This window comes from Pholis gunnellus (genome assembly GCF_910591455.1).
Source record: "Pholis gunnellus genome assembly, chromosome: 14".
Lineage (NCBI taxonomy): Eukaryota > Metazoa > Chordata > Actinopteri > Perciformes > Pholidae > Pholis > Pholis gunnellus.
Genome location: NC_136541.1, coordinates 15,511,086 through 15,531,005, shown reverse-complemented (window position 1 = coordinate 15,531,005; position 19,920 = coordinate 15,511,086). Strand labels below are relative to the sequence as shown.

Below are 19,920 nucleotides of genomic sequence, written 5' to 3'. Positions count from 1 at the left end.
TAGATCCTCCGCCAACACCTGTGATGGGCTAATACCTTTCTGTCTCAAAAAAGCCTGCGACAGGTTTAACTGCCTCTTCTTTAAACTACTTTTTAACTGACCAGTTGTTAATTAAAATCCAAATGTCATTATCTCTCTTTCCCACCTGGCCTTTAGTCAAATATTCAGTTAGATAATTGTTATTTTAACATTATTGAAGTGGGTGGAAATCACAATCCTGTTACGAATGCCTGAATACAAGCCGCATGGCAAATATCAGCATAATGATGTCACCTGTCTTGTGGTCTACTTTTTTCGAGCAAACAAGGTCATCACTTGTCGCTCTGTAGTGAGGATAAACAGCTCTCTTCATCTTCACTACAGAGCCCTCAACAGATGTTTGGAGACAGGACCGTTATATAAGACACTTCCAGGTGGGCGAGTCAGTTCACAAAAGACGTTCCTATTCAAATTGATTTTGGCAAGCCCATCTGGTTCCCTCTCCAAAATGCAAACTTTATTGGACGCCCTTGTTGCTTTTTAGGCTGTAAAGTTAATTGCAGTTCAATCAAGAGGGAGCAGTTTACGTATATAAAGCATTGTTGATCCATACGGTTTACGTTTGACTCGATAGCTTGGCACTGACTTAGCTCAGTGATTGTGGACATGAGCTGCATAATGTGTTGGTTATGTTAAGCTTAAACAATATTGACAAGTGGATGACAATTACTAATTAGCAATCACTGTGTGGATCCAGTGTGGATTAATGAGAGTAGCAGTTTTTGGCTTAGTGGGCCAGAAAAGACCCCTCATTGTTGCAATGCTGCACATCTATTCCCTCTGATTCTTGAGAAGTGCATTGCACACAGTAGGTAGTTGAGGGGGGACTGGGATTATGGAGCAATACCAGCAAATATACAAAGCCAGGCTTGGCTCTGCCTATTTCGAACGCTTGAAATCTTAGCGGCCGTTGAGGTAGCGGTAAAGTGCTTGGTTTTAATCGGCAAAACCTTCAAGCCCTTGCTGATACGTAATGGCGAGTTGGTAGAAAGAGCCGGTAAAGTGTTCCTGATTACATCTTTAAATAAGTGTGTTACTTTGAACATCTGATCTGTTGTTATTAAACTACAGGACTATTTCAAAGACGGGTAACCCGCAACTGAGTCTAAAAAAACCTGACCTTGGCTGCAAGAAAAGGCTTAACAGGAAGGAACATTGTTATTGAGATGTTTCCCATGGACTAATCACATTAACGTCTCAACGGTTGTTCATTTTGGTTCTCTGTGTGTGTTGCTGTACTTTTATCCTTCGAAAATCGCTTTGAGTTTCAGACGTTCACAGCGAGGACATTTTTGAGAAGTTAGTCCTTTGAAGTAGTGAAGACTAATACAAATGGATCTATTTGAGGTTAAGTTTGGAATTTTGTATCAGTGTCAGAAGTACAATTATGTGTCTCTGGATGTTTGTTCTTTCATCCTTGGAGCTAGTTTGGATTGTTATTTTTTGCTTAAAGTAATACCTTAAAGGTATTGCAGGTATTTCAATGAATCCCTAATCTGAGTTTTTTCCCAACTTTGAATAACCTCCATTTCCGGGATTAGTGAGGTTAAGACGGCTATATTTTTACCTAGTGGAGAGTAGTTAGACCCAGAGCACTGTGGCACTAAGAGGATTGGGAAACTGCTGCTGATGTGTCACAAACCCCTCATCTACCCATGGCATGGGTTTCTTAAATCTGAATGCTTAAAGCACTCAGAGCTGCAAATGTGTGTGTGTGTGTGTGTTTATATGCACTATAACGTTTGATTCACAGACATCCACAACATGTGGTAGGCAGGTTTCTCAAAGTGGAAGAAGAAAGAGGAATCCTACACAGTTGCACTTTTGGATCAACACATCACCATGTAGAATCCAATATATAAAAGTATGGTATTAGCACACAAAAAAGCACACAGGACAAGCCTAATCTCTTGACCTCCTATAAAACGGTCCATTAAGTGAGTAGGCCCAAGTTATGTTCCTCCCCGGTGTATCTCCTCTGACTATCCTCTTTCTCGCTCTCTTTCGCGCTGCCTGTAAATATGACTAACGTGGACAATAAATGTTTCAGAGTGGATTTTTGATTCCCGGCCATCCGTCCAGCTGTTTTTGGGTGGGGATCTTTTTCACAATGGTCTATCTGTTTCCATGCGATTACTGAGGCCAGATCATTTGTCAGTTTGTCAATTTGCACTCCGGTAAATGAAAAGTCGGTGGCAACACGCAGTGCAGGAGGAAAAAAGAAGAAAAAAACCTGGACATTCATTGTCACGCTTTATTTTTGTCTCAATTCTTCTGTCGGACTTCCACACGCACATACTCGCTCGCAGACAGCATCATAAGAAATGGTGAAAGCTGTGGTGGATGGAGAGTCGGAAAAGACTCGAGCATAAAAATCCACCAGAGCGAGGCCAGTTGTATGTGTGATTGATGAGATCGATTGCGGCTTTGCTGTCTGGTTTGGCCAGTGGCCCGGCCAGGTTCCACATCATAGATGCCTCACTCGTGTTTAACACACACTCAGCACATCCCCTCTGCGGATCCAGTCGATCCTCGGATCCATCAGCTACTGCAGCGACTCAGAATGAGTTAGTGAGGACGGTTTGTGCATGCTCTTTAGAAGACCACAAACAAAATACACGTTTTATGTTCCCTTCTGAAAAGTATGAGAAACCAAAAAGTTGGTTTTGTGACTTCTGCATGCCTTCACAGAATGTGTCTCTTTTATGTTTTGAGCAATGCCTGCAGCAGTCAGAAAGTGTTTGAGCTTTCGAGAGTTAGTGGAGTCCAGGGATGAAGAAAGAGCTCGGGCTGAGCTGGCAGCCCGTCACAGGGAGGGGACAGATTCTTTCCACTTGAAGAAGACGGTGGAGCTGGCCTTCACAGGAGCTCTGCTGCTCTTTGCTGCTGCTGTGGCAACGATACAGCAACAAGTCTCACCGCCCAGGGCTCTCTTGTTAGCTTGGCAACCAGACTTCGTGAACCCAGACTCTTAACTTCAGCATAACATTACCGTCATAATTAGATGCAAAGCTCATAAAAATACAGTGAACGGCGACTGTTTTTCCACATTGGGTCATATTTACTCTGCCAATGGGTATCAGTTCCATGCAGACAGTGATTCTTGTCGTGTGGACAAAGTATGGGACCCATTGCTATTACTGGCACAACATTATGGAAATCCCCCATTTCAATGTGATACGATGTGCATTTGTTAAAGTTTTCAGTTCGAGCTGTACATTGGCACTGGGTTCCTGAAATTAATTACCTTTTATTCTAAAACTCCCAGTTTGATTCAATTAAATTCAATTTCAGTTGAATTCTTGATCAACCTTTACCATACCAATATTGTATAAATATGAAAGCACTTCTCAGAAGTTAGATTTCTTTTTACACAACTACCGTAAGCGTCATATACATTCTTTAACTTTTTTTGTGTATGTTGAAATAACAAAATGTCCACAAAGCAAACATTTTACTCACTGTGACTTCTTCACCGTACCCTTTATAACAAGTAAATGTACTATATGTATCACAGTAAATCTGAAAATCTTTTTTTTTTGTCCAGTTTTTGATGGATGGACGGATTGACAGACATGGATGGATGAATGGATGGACAGATAAACGGATGGATGGATGGATGGATGGATGGACGGATAGATGGATGGATGGATAGATGAATGGATGGATGGATGGATGGATGGATAGACGGATAGATGGATGGATGGATGGATGGATGAATGGATGGATAGACGGATAGATGGATGGATGGATGGATGGATGGATGGATGGATTGACAGACAAATGGATGGATGGATAAAGGGATGGATAGATGGACAGATAAACGGATGGATGGATAGATGAATGGATAGATGAATGGATGGATAGACGGATAGATAGATGGATGGATGGATGGATGGATGGATGGATGGATGGATGAATGGACGGATGGATGAATGGACGGATGGATCAATCTTTTTGTGCTGCTGCCATAGAAGGACTTCTGTAGCCTAGCTGGTAGTCTGAAAGGCTTTTGCTTCCTATCAACACAGCAGCAGCAGTCTTCACTATCTGTTTACCCTCACATCTCATACAACACAGTCTTTAGCAGGTAGCTGTTGGAACATGCTCTGAGAAAACTGCTGATGTCACTCAAACTGTCAAACAATTTAAACAAGATATCTGTCATTAGCCCAACGAAAGCCAGTTTATTCACACGTACATACATAACACAAACACTATCTGCCTGAGTCGGTGCCTGACAGGAGCAGGGCGTGACAGCCCAACGCCACAGTGTGTTGCTGTGATTGACTCATGAGGGTTACATGAGGTCATCGCCAATAAAGTGTCACTAACGGTTAGCAAGAGAATCGACTTGCACTAGCTTGCACTAGCTTGCAGTGCAGGAGTGTGAAACTTTTGCCTTTGTCTGTAAAAATGTCAACGAATTACTCAGAGCTCGTGGGAAATGTCATCGTTTATTTTCAAAAAGTACAAGCAGATTCCCAGATTTCATGAAATCCAATTTAAATTTAGGTCATTGGCCCCAGAAAAACTAAACTAGTCAGAACTGTTTTTTGTTGCTGAAAACACAACCATATGGCCACTGTTTTTGTTTTTGAGATGAAGAAGCAGAGTTTTACTGCATTCCTTGGTTCAAGACACATCTTTGCAGCCTTTGTCCAAGAACATTTCTGCTTAAACAAACAGTCATACATTTTAAACAGTTTCTTTCAACACTCCTTTAAATGATTTACAACCTGCATTTTGCAATTATAACCAAACTTTACATTACCATTCTGTCATTTTACCCGAAGATCTGGCAGATTTTGATGGTACATGTTATTGTTAAGTGAACTCAGACATTTTTGACATGTTAGGTTTGTGTGGCCTTTGCAGAGGTGCATGTGGTCATAGATTGCGTGTGTCTACACATATGTTAATAGTTAGCATATGTTAATGAGCTTATATGTTGTCTGAATAGGATAACTGAATGAAGTCTGTGTGTTTGTGAGCTGGTGGTGGTCAGTGATCTGTTGAGAATTAAACTTCATCTTTTCATCGTCTACAGAGCAATATGGATTTCTCATCTAAAAGGCAACAAGGCAAAAGATCTGTCTGTCCGCTTTGGTTGAAGGGTTTTTATTGGCTTCGTCTTTGACCATGGGAAAGGACAAAAAAGCACTTGGCTCACTTGTTACGCCTCTGATTTTAAATTCACTTTTGAATCAGTTCCCTTTTCCATGTTTTGGATGGCAATGCAGGTTTGTTGCTTGCAGTCCAGACTCTGAAACTACTATTACTGTCCAGTCCCAAACTTGCTCAATCTTCCAGTAGAAGTGTATGTAATTAAGAACTGTCTGGAAACTGGTTGGCCATGACGTCCATTAATCCACACAAACAATACATCATATCTGTTCCAGAATCAGCAGATATGGATGGCTGAGCAGTGCTGTTATCTACAGATACTTTTGTTTGCTGCCTGTCCCTTTTCCTGGAAGTCTCTCTCTCTCTCCCTCTCTCTCTCTCTCTCTCTCTCACTCTCTCACACCGTCACGCCCATACTCAGGAATTACACATTGCAGAGAATTGCAGCTATACTGATACACATAGATACAGTTCATGCTTACTCTGTCTCTCGGCTGATGTTTGCTTTTACACAAAAGCATTATGACCCTGTACAGTAAGTGAGAGAATGGAGAGTATGTTGATTTAAAAGTAGGGAGGACTTCCTTCAGCAGACCTTTAGACACGTTTTCCTTCAGTCTCCTCCAGGCTTTCCTTCCCATCTCCTTTTTCCCCGTCCACATATGCAGTTTTACCACGACTGGCCTCAATGAGGTGATACTGTTACACACAAAGGTTGTGACTTACGATCCCAGCTCACTAGTTTGACAGCAGTATCCCACATAATGCACATTCACAGACGCGGGCACAGACACGCTTATGCAACGACTGCGACAGTTGCAGTATTCATATCCCATCCCTGTTGACCACATTTCACATTTTTACATTTCATAATCAGATTTTCTGTTTCCACATAAAACTGGAACGTTCCTCCACAGTAGCTTCCTGGTTAAGCTGCACACACACACACACACACACATACGATCTTTCAGCCTTGTCTCTTTTCCAAGCTCTTTCAGAAGGTGATTGGTTTCTGCTGGCAGTACTGATTTTCGTGTGACCAGGATGGACTCAAATACATGCAGGAATTCAGCTTGTGATGCTCTCAAACCTGCCCCATCATCCTATAACCGAAGAATTCTTTTGAAATGAAAGAGAGAGAGGAATGAGTTGGCAGAGTGAGAGGAGAACTAGCAAATATTTCATGATTTGGGGGATTTTATTCAAAGCCTTATAGGAATGACTGATTTATCTTTGGATTCCAGAATAATATGAAATCTCTTCCAACCTCAGCCCCCTCACCTGTTTGCACAACTACAAGCTCAGTCTTCCGGTCCGAGTTTAGTATTACTCCTTTTTTATATCCCCCCCCCCTTCTCTGCTTGTGTCTGTCTTTCTTTCCTTCTTGTCAGTCTGTCACTATCTTGTTTGTTTTACCTGGCACATGCAGTTGCCAACCTTAGTCAGAAGTTGAGCCGAAGTTGCAACACTCCCACACTCTCACATTCCCCTTATTCTTCTTGATTCAGTTCTCGTGTTGTCAGTGGATGTGAAATGTTCGGATGATCTGAAATGTCAGATTTCTGTGTCTCACTTTATACCTGCCAATGATATTTATTCAGGAGGACAAACAGTGTATCATAAAATCAACTCTCTTCCACTCGACTTACTGTAGCCTACAGCAGAAACAGGTCTTTTGGGATGATGAAGACGTCAATTAAACAGGTAAAATACAGTTCACCAGCATGCCTATGTACATCATATTTTAAAGAACTTACTACGCTTCAACTAAGTTAAGTTCAGAGCGGTTTTCTAAAAGGTAAGGAAATAGCTTAATTAACCTTTAAAGGGGAAAACCACCTAAATTAAGAATTCCAATATGTTATTTATACCAAAAATTAATACTGAAGAAAGTTCAATCAATACTTGTGAACATGAGCTACTCTCATGACAGAGAAGTTAGTCTCAAACTTGTGATGTGATCAAGTAAAGAGTCTGGAGCTGCTTAATAGACTGTGGGTGTGTCCCAAATTCCATACTAACATACTAACTGTCAGAAACCTTAGTATGAGACCCATATAACACGATTAGCATACTATATCCGTTGAAATATTCCAGTATGCAACCACTGCTGGCATTAAATATCCCACAATGCCATGGTATATTACCAAATGAGCTTTATTCTGTGGTAGTTTTCTCAGTTGTGAAACAGAAAATGTACCCATATACTCAGAACATCCCCCCTGAGTGCTCTCAGTGTCATCTCTCCCAGTTAATTGTCTATGGAGCAGTTCCACACTTTTAAGCAGAGTTTAAGCACCCAAGTTTTTGGATTCGGGAGAGAGTTGTTCATGTTTCGTATTTTTTTTTTTTGGACTGTCTTAGAATAACATGTATGAATTTAGAAAATGGACGCAGTTCTCCTTTAAGAGCTTACGCGTTTATTTTATTCTAAAGCTTGTTCTCTCTATCAATAGCCTGTTCTGATACAGCAAAGCTCTACCTAATGCACCAGCCTAGTGACAGTGAGCATTGTTTTACATGACAGAGTGAGAGAAGGCAGAGTCATGTGAGAACGAAGACATCTGTCCCTGGAGGGTTAAAGGCACAGGAGACGTCTGCTTTTATTCAAATATTCTGCCCACTTCTTCACATTTACCTTACATACATTGCATTTTGTATTTGAAATTAACTTGCACAGCTCAGCATTGAATCTGGGGGGAAAAAAAGTCAATTAGAGAAACACAGTCAAGGCACACATTGAAACCCAGAGTTAGTCCTCAGTGCAGCAACAGTCAATCAAAAAGCAGCTGGCAGAGAGAATATTCACTGCACATTATGCATTCAACACTGTTTAAGAATTCATATTGGAATATATATAATAATATATATGTAGCCTATCTCTCTTCCTTTAGCTCATAGACAAATTAGACATTTGCTTCTCCACTATGCTGTGGGAATACCACAGTTAGGTTTCCTGTGTGTTACTTCTGAAAAGACCACAATAGAGTTGAAATTTGAACAGAGAGAAATAACAAAAAACAACTCTGGCAGTTTTGCAGTCCTGACATAGTCAAAACAAGCTGCATTGGACAGCAGCCATCCAGCAATTCTACAACGGCCCGAGTGTGGTTTCCACAGCGACGACGCCTTAATTGATTCCTTCTCTAATTAACATGCTTTAAGGACAGCTGGGCCAAGCAGCATTGTGTTAAACGTCCCCTGAACGGCACGGTTATTAGCTCAATACCCAAACGGTTATCTGGATGGTGTTAGTACACACATTGTACTGTTCAGCAGAGCATTTCCTCTTAAACTCATTGCATATATTTAGTTGCTTTACATAATAAAAAAGGTCAATCATGGTTGCTGTTCAGAACCAAGGAAGATGTCTTCTCTCTGGCTGTCTATCCTCCATTATTACTTATCTTTCCCTTGCAGGCTTCTGCTGAAATATTTGGATTGATGCAGTGAATGGATACTTACATTTTAGATAACTGTTTTTGCACATTACTTGTTGTACTTCATATAGTTCACAAAGCGAGGATTTGTAGTGTGTCCCCAAACCAAAGTTGTATCCTCCTTCTAGCACAGATCACATTGCAGCTTCAAAACAGGCAGAGCAAGTGCAGGACACACAAAGAGCCTGTCAACAGGTTGTAATGTGAGCCAATCCATAACTATAAAATGCACTACTGTAACCAGCATGTAGTATTGTTCTCATGCCTTCTAAGTAATCCTCTTGTACCTAACTGTCCATCTATGAAATCTGAGCTCTCCAGCTATTGTCAATGGCTTTTTTCTTTTTCTTTTTTGCTGCGGTGAGCATAAGTAATATGTTTTAGTTTCTTCCACTAAAGGGCCCTCTCCAGTTTCATTAAGCCCGGCCTTCTGTTATGGTTGTACAAGACTCATTTCACAGTAGCACTTATTTCACTCACTCAGGCCTGAGTGTGAGAGAGGGGGCGCTTTCACATTAACTAAAACCGGAATGCGCGACTGATGTAATGAGTTACAAAAGTACCCGCTTGTGTCAGGATCCGTCTCGTCTCCTCTCGCTTGCAGATAATGGTTATCACTGCTCTGGTAAGGATGACAGAAAGAATACAAATATATTCATGACTGCTTTTCTGATGACTTTGACACCAGTTGAACTGCCGCATAATTACCACTGACAATCAAACATTCACACGTCAACACTGGCCAAGTTTTGTGTGGGGTACTCATTATTTCTACTTGTCAGTTTAAGGCCTTGACTGTCTGGGTTTATATTTTTTCAAATATTCTCTCCGAGATAGGTCTAGAGTTAAGTATCTCATCAACGACTGAATGAATCACCATGGTCTTTTCTACACATGTTCTTGGTTCTCAGAGGATCAACCTTTGTGACTTTGGTGATCCCCTAACTTTTCCTCTCGTACCACCAAGTGGAGGATATCTTTGGGTTTGTTTGAAATTTCATGACAAATATTGGATGGATTGCCTTGACATACAGGTACAGATAGTTGTGGTCCCCAGATGATGTATCCTAACTTCGGTGCTCCCCTCACCTTTCATTTTACGCTGGTAAAATCAGGTCAAAATTCAAATTCGCCCAATGCCTCGGTTTATGACCAAACACTGGCAAAACTAATGGCATAATACAATCAGCTTCGGCTGTTAGTGCTATTTAGCAAACGCTTACGTGCTAAACTATGATATTTACCAAGGTAAACATTATACCAGCTGAACATTTAACTCAAAGCAAAGTATGTTAGCCTTGTTTAAGGATTGTAACTTACACACAGTGATCATGAAACGTTTCTTTTGGGGGTGTTGAAGGCTCAGAAGACAACTGGTTGAATGTCACCTTTGCTGTCAGGTGTGTTGAGTGACGGGCAGACTCACGTGTCAATGGAAAGGATGTTAGTCATCCCTCAACACCCCAAAACCCCACCCCCATTCCTCACACCCACCTCTCAACATGTCTTTAGTGGTTGCTGCCTCCACATGAAGGTCAGCTGTGTACCAGGATTGATCTTGTCAGCTTTCTCATGAATGTTTAATAGTGTTTGTGCGCATGTATCCAACCTAAGGCATGGACAAAATGAGCAGACAGTGTTTGTCTCTACAGTTCCACATGTTCTACAAATCTGGTATTCACGCCACTTTCTTAGCCTCATGCTCCAAAAGGATCATTTGTTGTTGAGTCATGCGAGCTTCTTGTCCGACATGGTGCGATGGAACAAAGACCACCTTGACAGCAGGAAAGGCCGGCAGGTGGTCCAATTAGTTGGCCCCATGCTGAGAGGGGCGAACATCGCGAGGAGTGGTCCTCCACGCTGCAGGCGGGGAAAGTCTTCATGCAGAACAGTGTTATTGCACGGCGTGATATGGTTTCTATAGGTCCACGTGTTGATTACAGTCAAATGCAAGAGTGAAGTGAAAAGACTTTGTAGTTGCCATTCAAATAAACCGCACACCGAAAAGGTGACCCGTGTTACAGTATTGTGTAATTTATTTGTTTTCCCGTAAACTTCGGTAAGTAAAGTATAAAAACTCTTTTTCAACCTTGTAATCAATGCTCCTCTTAAAATGTGCTTGTAATTAAATGCAAAGCGTCATCTTACCACCCAGGGCCCTCACTGTACACTGCTCCACACACCACCATCTGTTGGGCCCTCGCTGACATTTACAGGGATTGATATGTCACAGCAGGACACACATACATACAGAGCCATAACTTCCCACTGGGAAACACCCGGCCAGATCTATAACTTGCTATGCAAATGTCTATCGCATTTGCATTTCAGTTTGTCTGTGTGACCTACGGAGTTATACATGATAACTGAAGAAGTCTTGAGGACCAGTGCTGTAAACATAGCAACATTGACATTCAACATAAACCAGTGTGTGATAAACCTCCTATTACTGTGTTTTGCGGTTCAGGAGACCCAGGAGAGGTTTCCAAAACTGGGCCAGATGGAGGCCTGGGATGAGCTGGGCAGTGGGGAAATAGAGGAGGGCAGCACCACAGACTGTGATGATGAAGATGGATGTCAAGCCTCAGGAGACGGTCAAGACCAGACCTGTAAGTAATACTTGCCCACGTCCACATGCACAAACACTCACATTTTCTTCTATTCATTTTTCAAAATTGTTGGCATTGAAGGTCTTCCCCAAAGTGAGGACCAGCCAAAATGTCCTCCCTCTAAAGGTCTAAAACTCAAATTGGTCCTCACAAAGATAGCTGTTCAAGCACACACACACAGGCAGTGAGGAGGTGTTGGGGCTTGTGTCGGCGTTAATGAGAATGATCTGATCTCCTGCAGAAGCTTCTTGTTAAGCATCCCTAATTATCATGTTGCTTGTTTACACCTACACAGTGAAACAAAGTTGTTGGCTGTGAATCATTTGTCTTGCTAGCATGGAGGGAGTAGGGAGCAACATGGAGGAGAAAATGTCCACTCATACATGCATACAATAGCAGCAGGTGCTCAGCTCGCTATGAGAGTTATGACATTTTTACATGTCCAAGCAAGCAGACAGGCAGCCACAATAAAGAGTGGCCCGGTGATAAGATCCCACCTGGAGTAAACCGAGCCTCTTTGGCTTCCCCAATTACTCTGCAAGACTGCAGAAATGCCAGATACTGATTCAGCAGTCTCTCCACGCGTAACATGCACCGTGTTTACTCAGTCCAACACAAATGCACACAAGCACATTTTCCACTGAGGGCTAACTAAATTCCTTATCAGGTGCCTTTGGATGATTACCCGATTTAATACAATTGGCCTAAGTGTTTAAGACCATGTAATCACAACGACCCCATTTGGAATTTGCTGGAGAACCTTTGTTGCATGTCATTAGTGCTGTTTTTCTCTTCGTTGCCTGTCACATTTCCACTCTCAGTTATGAAAATAAAGGTAACAATGCCCCAAAATAAAAAGATCCAAAAGGCAGCCTTTTCACATACCGACAAACCATTTATCCTTCTTGCGTTACTTGTGTCACAGCATCAACTAATTCCTGCCCCATCATTTAAATGGCATTTTGACTATTGTCAAACAAAACATCTTGGAAATTTTCTCCATTGTGAGTATTGATCACCAGACTCAAAAGGTATTGGTGTACGTCTATGAACGTTTTTAACAGCCTTTCTTTGGCCACCATGAAGTCAACACTGGCCTTTATATTTTCTACACTTTAAAGGCAGTGAAATTAAAAATGTTCAAGTTCTAATCCTGTGTTACGTATTCATTTCACTTGGAACATGCTAAATAGGAAATCTACATTTTACTTATGTAACATGCATTATGCCCGATGCAGTTTTACTTGACTACTTGCAGTGGAATTTAGTACTACAAGTAAATTAAAAACAGCAATAGACAATTCAAATGATTTAAACTGTTTTGGAACCAATAACTAGAATCCTATCATGAGGTATTAGCTACTGCAATGTGAAAAAATAATACTCAGTCAGCATATCTTAAAACTACAGGTCTAGTTTTACCAAAGGGTAGCGAGAAGGCTATCCACACCACAATGTAGCTAATACACCAATCAATAGCCATTACATTCTGTGTTCCACACAGCTCTGAACAGGTCCTTGCTGCCCTGCTCCTTGTTGCGATGTGGATAAAACATACCAGCATTTCTTAGAGCTCTGACAGCAGCGGCAGTATCCCAACACCGGGGGATAATCAATCAAGACCACTGTCTGAGATTTACAGAACAAAACCCATTAGTCTGTGCTCAAAGTATAAATCCATATCCTGGTGAGCCCCGTTGCCTGTACGACTGTCCTTTAGCCTCCAAAAGAATATTTGTCATCCAGTAATAAATTCATGCTTCTTGGAAAGGTGTGATTGGCTTATTGGGATCTATGAAGACAAATTACTGCATTGCCTTAGTATTAGACAACCCTGACTATAGACAGACATTCACTTCTCTGACGGATGCCAAGAGGTGGGCAACACTTGTCCTGTGCTGCCTGGTTCACGCTTGGCATGTAATTCATTTACACCAGCCAAGCCTGGCTTTTTGAACTCGGCTGCTGCAGTTTCCAAAGCTTTCTGGTAGATAACGACTATGGTAATAAGCATTCTATATTCCATTTTTCAGTCGCATGCTGTACTCACACACTCCTTTGTTTTCTCTAACTGGCATCTCAATGGGATTTACATTATATTGAAGGGGAAGTCATCTTTAAAAAAAAACGAATCCAAATGTCTCTCATTCTCTTATGACTTTGCAAATATTGGTTAAACTGTTATTGATTCTCCAAACATCAACTTTGGCAACTGTAAATTGGAATTCATTAGCTGAGTGAGGCTGGAATGAGTTATAGGGCCAAGAGGCATATTTTACCTCCCATCTGTCTGTGTACTTGTTTGCTTCTGTTTAGCTGTGGCGGAGCTCCCAAGGTCCATGTTAAAAGGGGGCACGACCACCCACTGTTGTGCTCAGAGAGACTTCATTACCGAGCTAATGAACAGCGCTAATCAGCAGAGAACAGACTCTCCGTCTCCGTCATCACTCACATGTGATGGAACTTCTGCAAGTCTTACTAAGGAGATAGGATGCATGCGTGTAGCCTCGTGCATACTGAAAGCACGTTTAACAATGCAGAGGCTTCTACATACGCACACTATCTAAGTAGGCAACCATATGAAAAATGAGCACATTGTTAATATTTGACACGGTCCGGCTAAATAAGGGATCCCAAATGGGCAAAAAAACTCCAGACAAGAGTTGTAAAAGTCCCATTATTTTGCAGTCGGATTGCATGATGTCATTCATGCCTGTTTGATCGCGGTTCAAACCCTGCTCCTCTTGCCTGGAGACATGCTAGTGTACTTTGTGCGCCAACTAAACAAGGCCTAGTCATGTACGAACGGCCATGACCACGGCCATGAACAGGAGAATAAATCAGTGAATCTTTAATGAACCGTATCATCCCTCTTCCCCCTGCAGCAATGAGAGTCTCGTCTGTGGTGCATTTTGTGGCGTGACTATGGCTTATTAACTCTATTAGCCCGGGAACACTTAAGGCTGCTCCTTCCAAAGGAGCTATTCATTTGTAGCTAGCTCATTAACGTATTAATGTCTGAAAGACCCACAGTGGCACTTTAGACCACTATCTCTCCATTAGGAAGAGAGAGGAGACTCCAAACGTCTGTGCATCAAAAGGTAGATCAGTGCTTTATTTGTCTGTCTGCTTCCAAGAGCCCAGCAGCCTTATCCGAGTATCTGGCAGAGTAGGCGCAGTCTTTTCTCTTCTGGCCTTTTGTGCGGATCTGAGAAAACAGACCGAAGAGAAGAGATGTTATTTTATTTTCTGTTACTGAAAGTGGATACATAGTAAAAGTTTGCTTTTGGTTTTTGTGAAACCTTTCGGATCAGGAAAGAGTTACGAATGGAACGTGGGAGATTTAAAAGGATTCGGCACTGCTCCTCCTGTATTGTTAGTGCTGCTTGTTGAGGCAATCTGCCTGACAAAGGTGGGAGGAGTCATAAACACAAACAGGTCAACCATCTCAGAGGAGGAAGAGAAGTAGATGCATGGCTAAACACTTCCTGCGATGGAGCTGGAGGGATGCGCTGCGAAGAAGTGTGAATCGCACAGTCACAAAAGTACAACTCTCTTTTGGTAACAAACACCATCTGTCAGGCACACTTGTGAGCTCATCAAGAAAGTGAAGACACCTCCGGCGTCGCTCACACACTCTTCACTCCAGTGGCCAAACCTCTCCGTTAGCAGGAAGCCACTGGTGATGATTGTTGTGCTTTGCCATCCTGTCAACGAATATAATTGTCTAGATATGACAAGAGGGAAAGATTTACCAGTCGATCAGTGTTCTTCTGTTATTCCTGAGCAGACGGACAAATATATTACATTTCCTTGTTTCTCATTGCACACCCCAAGGAAACAGCTGGCTCTAAGTGTGTGTGTGTGTGTGTGTGTGTGTGTGTGTGTGTGTGTGTGTGTGTGTGTGTGTGTGGGTGTGTGTAAACCTGACCGCAAGGGAAAGTAAACTGAATGCTATTTTAAATTCACAGCTGCTAGTTTTATGGAATTATTTTGTAAGAAAATGGAGTGTAATGTAAGTTGTGAATTTCTCCTCTATATACTATACGAGCGGACACACACACACACACACACACACATACATTCAAAACTTCATTTAAAGAAGTGGGTTTGTATGGCATGAGAAGGCTCCAATCAGCAGATTTTGAATTTAAGGCTGAAGGGCAGCGGTGCAAAATCTGCTCTCCCCATCTATCAATGTCCTTTGTAATATGCAGTTTATATTCTGCTATGCACAGTTGTATAAAACACTCCTGTAGAGAACTCCAGTCTACCACTTGGCTGTTCAAAAGGACTGCATAGTATTGTATAGATCAGTGGTTCTCAAATGGGGGTACGTGTACCCCTGGTGGTACGTGAAGGCTCCATGGGGTACTCCATGGGGTACGTGAGATTTAAAATTAGCATCCATTCAAAAATCCTTGAAAAATAGTTATTTAATATATATTCAATAAAATATAAGTGTAAACTGAATTTTATATTCAGTAGGCTATTCAATTTCATTATCCTAAACAATGCAATCTTCAGTGTTGACAGTAAATCAGACACTGATGATCTTTTTTTCAACCAAAAATGCTTTGCGCTGGTTAGGGGGTACTTGGCTGAAAAAATATTTCACAGGAGGTACATCACTGAATAAAGGTTGAGAACCACTGGTATAGCTAATGACCTTGATTTAACATACTGTATATGCCTCATGACGTTCATGGCTTGCTGGTGTCTTTGCACCTGAATGTCAAAGGCCCGGAGAGAACTTCTCTCCAAAGCCGAAAAGGCCATAAAGGTGTGTGGCAGCTGTTCACCCTGGCAGGGGAAGAGCATTCCTGAAATGCACGGCTGCTTGGGCAGGATATGGCCAACCTACACCAGCGTTAGCCGGATTACACTGGATCGGCCCCAAGCCCACTACAGCCTGCTGTTGCCCTGGACACAGCACACACCTGCCTTTCATGTTCGAAAAGTTGCACGGACGGAGAGACGAGCGGAGATTAAGGGCGATGTGCAGCGAAATTGGGGTCTGGGAGAGGACACGAGGTGAGAGGTAGAGGTGAAAGAAAATGTTTGAGACAGTTACGACAATAGAGGGGGTAATACCGTAGAGCATTAGGACGGGATTCGACAGTACAAGATGTAACAAGAGGCCTGGAAGTACGGCTAACATGAGAATGTGATGTTAAGGGCTTCGGTTCAGAGAGGACGATTGCAACATACAGACCTATGATTCAATCTACCGTGAGAGACAGGAGTTAAGAGGGTGGGTGAGGGATTTGGTGCTTGTGTACCCTGCCAGGTTGGGTCGAACCAATCCCAACCCCTTGATCTTCCCATCCTCGGTCCTGGACTGAGCCGGGTCCCCTTGGGACTGGCGTGCGTAGAGGCCGGCTGGCCAGCAGATGTATTGGCTTTGTCCCGGTGCGGATATTACCCAGTAGGACTGCCATTTCCCTCAGCCTTTCATCTGGAGCTCAAGGAGCGGAGAGAGAGCTCCGCAGGGCAGCGTAGGGTTGGAGAAGAAGGAACACGAGGATCAGAGACGGCTTTGCTGGACAGGAAGATGGTCTGGTTTGCGGATGGATGTGGGAGGAGTGAGTCACATTTTCACTCAGATATGCAGAGTCATCTATTTGTCCTGTGTGACGTTGCGTAATTTTCTCAACACGTGTCTCGGCCGAATCTGTGAATGATTTAGAGAAATTAATATGGGTAAAGACATTCTCCAAACAGAAGTAATAGAGGAATAATCCTTTAGACTAATATGTGCCCAAACCCATTTGTTCGCACTTAAAGTACCCAACAAGATATTCAGTTTTATTATAATCACTGTATAGCACATTTTTATTGTACATATTCGCAATTGTGATCAACCGTCTCCCTTTTCCTGCTGCGCACATCCATCCCGTTTTATACCATCTTCCACCTTTCTTTTCAGTGATCTACTTTTTCTTCCTTACTTGGCATTTTCTGCCCTGTGGTTTTTATGGCACTTTGAGAGCATATTAGCTTGAAGGGCTCCCTAGGCGCGTGGTCATCAGAGGAGAGTGGTTCTCATTAGCCAGCATCATCATTTCCTTTCTAAGCAGTATCAGTGAGGCCTTTATGATTGAACCTCTCCAGCACACCTTTGGGGCGTTTGGAAACACTAAGGATCTCTGGTGTGGCAACAGGTTATAAACTAAAGGAAGTGGTGGGAGTTACTGCCTCGGAAGTTAGTGAAAATAGATTTTGTATGGTTGCTATGAACTTTACCAGCAAAGGAGTAAGGAATGCTGGAGACTCTGGTCTGATACCGTAGCCACATAAAAGTCTTAACTACACTAGCACAGAAGTAGCTGTTTTTCACTAATATAACAAGAAATCCTTACAGCATGTGGAGGTTTCCAAGCAGTAAATGGCATTTTAAAGATGGTGTCCAGACTCATAAAGTGTTCTTTATTAAAAGCTGCAAATTCAATGGCTATGACTTGTATGTTATTGTGTGCAAAACACTTTTGCACACCACCCTTCCACCCCGGGCCCCCAGTCAGGCTTCGACCAAACCTTTGGGTTGTCATTGGGACTGATTTAATCAGGACTCAATTCATTTTGGAAATATTTAAACAGGCAGACCCACAGCTGAGCGACTCAGTGATGGCCCTAGGTTCTTTGGGCTTAATGCCCGTATCTGGGCTTCTCTGCTGGGGGTTGGAATGGGGAATGGGTGGGAGGATGGGGGTGGGAGCTGAGTTGCGTGAGTGACCTGCTTGACTTTCCTGACTCGCCTGGAGCCTAGCCCTGGCTACTAACACAGAAACTGACATTCCTTCTGTAACACAGCACTGAACAAATAAAGGCAGACATTCCACTGATATTGAAAAATACAGTAGAAGGATAAGCAGGGATGAGTCTGATCCTTTTTGTCTCAGCTCAGCCTGGTATGCAGGGGGAAATACAGACTAGGAGAGAAAGCATGGAAGGAGTTGGGGAGGGACTTTCCCAGACAGGTTCTTCTATCTCAAACTAAAAAGATGCAAACTTTGGTTTTAAAGCAAACCCTCGATCAGAGTATCTGTTTCAGATGGCGGAGGTGCATTAGCATTGCACGAATGGTCAGATAATGGAGGTTGGTAGCAATGAGCCAATTAGCATCGACTACCTGCAGTGCGAGTCTGTGTGTGGCTGTATATATATATGTGTATGCATCAATGCGCTATGCATGCAGGACTAGTCCCTTCATTAAAGGCCTATCCTATTGACCAGTGTTGAGAGCGACAAAGCCCCTCTCCCTTATCCATAATTGATGTGGCAATTAGAGCTGAACCTGGGACAGACTGTCAGGCCGGAGGACTGGAAGGGGGCTGACCTTTCACTGCTTCAGCTGATTACAGATCAGACGGGATGGGCCACTGACAGAAGACGTATACACTTATGCATCGTTCTGAGCAATTTGATTCTAAAACTGCAGTCGGTTACGCAACCATGAGATTACATCAAAGTATTGGACTCGCCCCCTCAAAATCAAACATTTATAACATCACAACTTTTTTTCCCTATCCCACACAGATTTCTGACTTTGAAGTTGAAAAGGCAAGTATCACTTAGATCAGTTTAATTCAGAGGAGGCCAGTCACATGGAGCAACACAAGACTGCATTCCATTCTCTGTATTTAACTTTTTCGTGTGGGCAGTGCTGCTGCTACATGGTGTCACTGAGCGGGTAGCATCCAAAAGACAGTTTACGCACACCAAAGCCTCTTTTCCCTACTTCCGCCGTTACGGCCTTAAGTGTCACTTGAACATCACCAGCAAGCCCTGAATGGGTTTGAACGTGTCATCAAGAATCCATCTTGATTGCTCAAGGCAAGACCTCACACAATATCAGAGAGAGAAACGGGGGAAAGCATCCAGCTTGAGACTTCTGTACTGCTTGGCTGATTCCAGCAGGCAACGGAGGGATCCATGTGTGAAATGCTACGTCAGGAGACACACACGCGCGGTGACAGCGTCTCTTGACTGCTACTTGATATGCGCTTCCCGTTGACTATAATGGATGGCTATGAAGTGTGTGTGTGTGTGTGTGTGTGTGTGTGTGCGCGAAAGAGCGAAAGAGTGTGAACGCGAGTTTGTCTCTGCGTCTTTCACGCTTCTCCGTCTGCAAGGACGACCCGACAACTGCCGATGCGGCGAAGCATCTGGTGTTCGAGTGCACGCAGGTGCAGTGTTAGGTGTGTGTGTGTTTGTGTGCGACCGAGCGCCTATATCGGCCAAAATCAGTGTTCTGCTGGGGGAATGTGGTGCATCCTGTGTGTCAGACTTTGGGGTTTGTACTGGGCCTTTAACTTGCTCTCTTGCATAGAGGCTGCTTTTCTCCTCAGGATTCCCCCTCCATCTCGAGACTCTTGTCACATTGACTGGTGGAGGTCACTGTCCTCCCAGGGCCTCTTTCGCCTATTTGTTTCTGCGTGTATGTGTTTGTGTGTGTCTATAGGGGAGTAAATCTTAATCTTGCCAAGGAGCTTAATAGTCTAGCACAGCCAAGAATCGCACTGGGCAGATTCCATTGCACTTATCCCTGCTCTGGAGTTGCCATGCTGCTATGCCCGTTGCTAGGTTAGCTGCAGGCTAATGTGTACCCCACTGGTGCCCCTGTATTTTTGCTCCTTTTAACCCCATGAGTGGCCCCGTTGGAGACCCTGTACCAAGCCCTATATAGGTTGCCTGTGAACCAG

General features: G+C 43.0%; 1 protein-coding gene across 2 annotated transcripts in view; it reads left to right on the top strand.

Moving 5' to 3' along the window:
* gpc5c (glypican 5c) overlaps positions 1-19,920 on the top strand; it is an 87,339-nt gene that overhangs the window by 60,447 nt on the left and 6,972 nt on the right. For both annotated transcript variants that reach the window (XM_079172697.1, XM_079172696.1), the window contains one exon: positions 11,074-11,215. In XM_079172697.1, the coding sequence (XP_079028823.1) occupies positions 11,074-11,215 (142 nt within the window). The remainder of the gene's footprint in view (positions 1-11,073; positions 11,216-19,920) is intronic.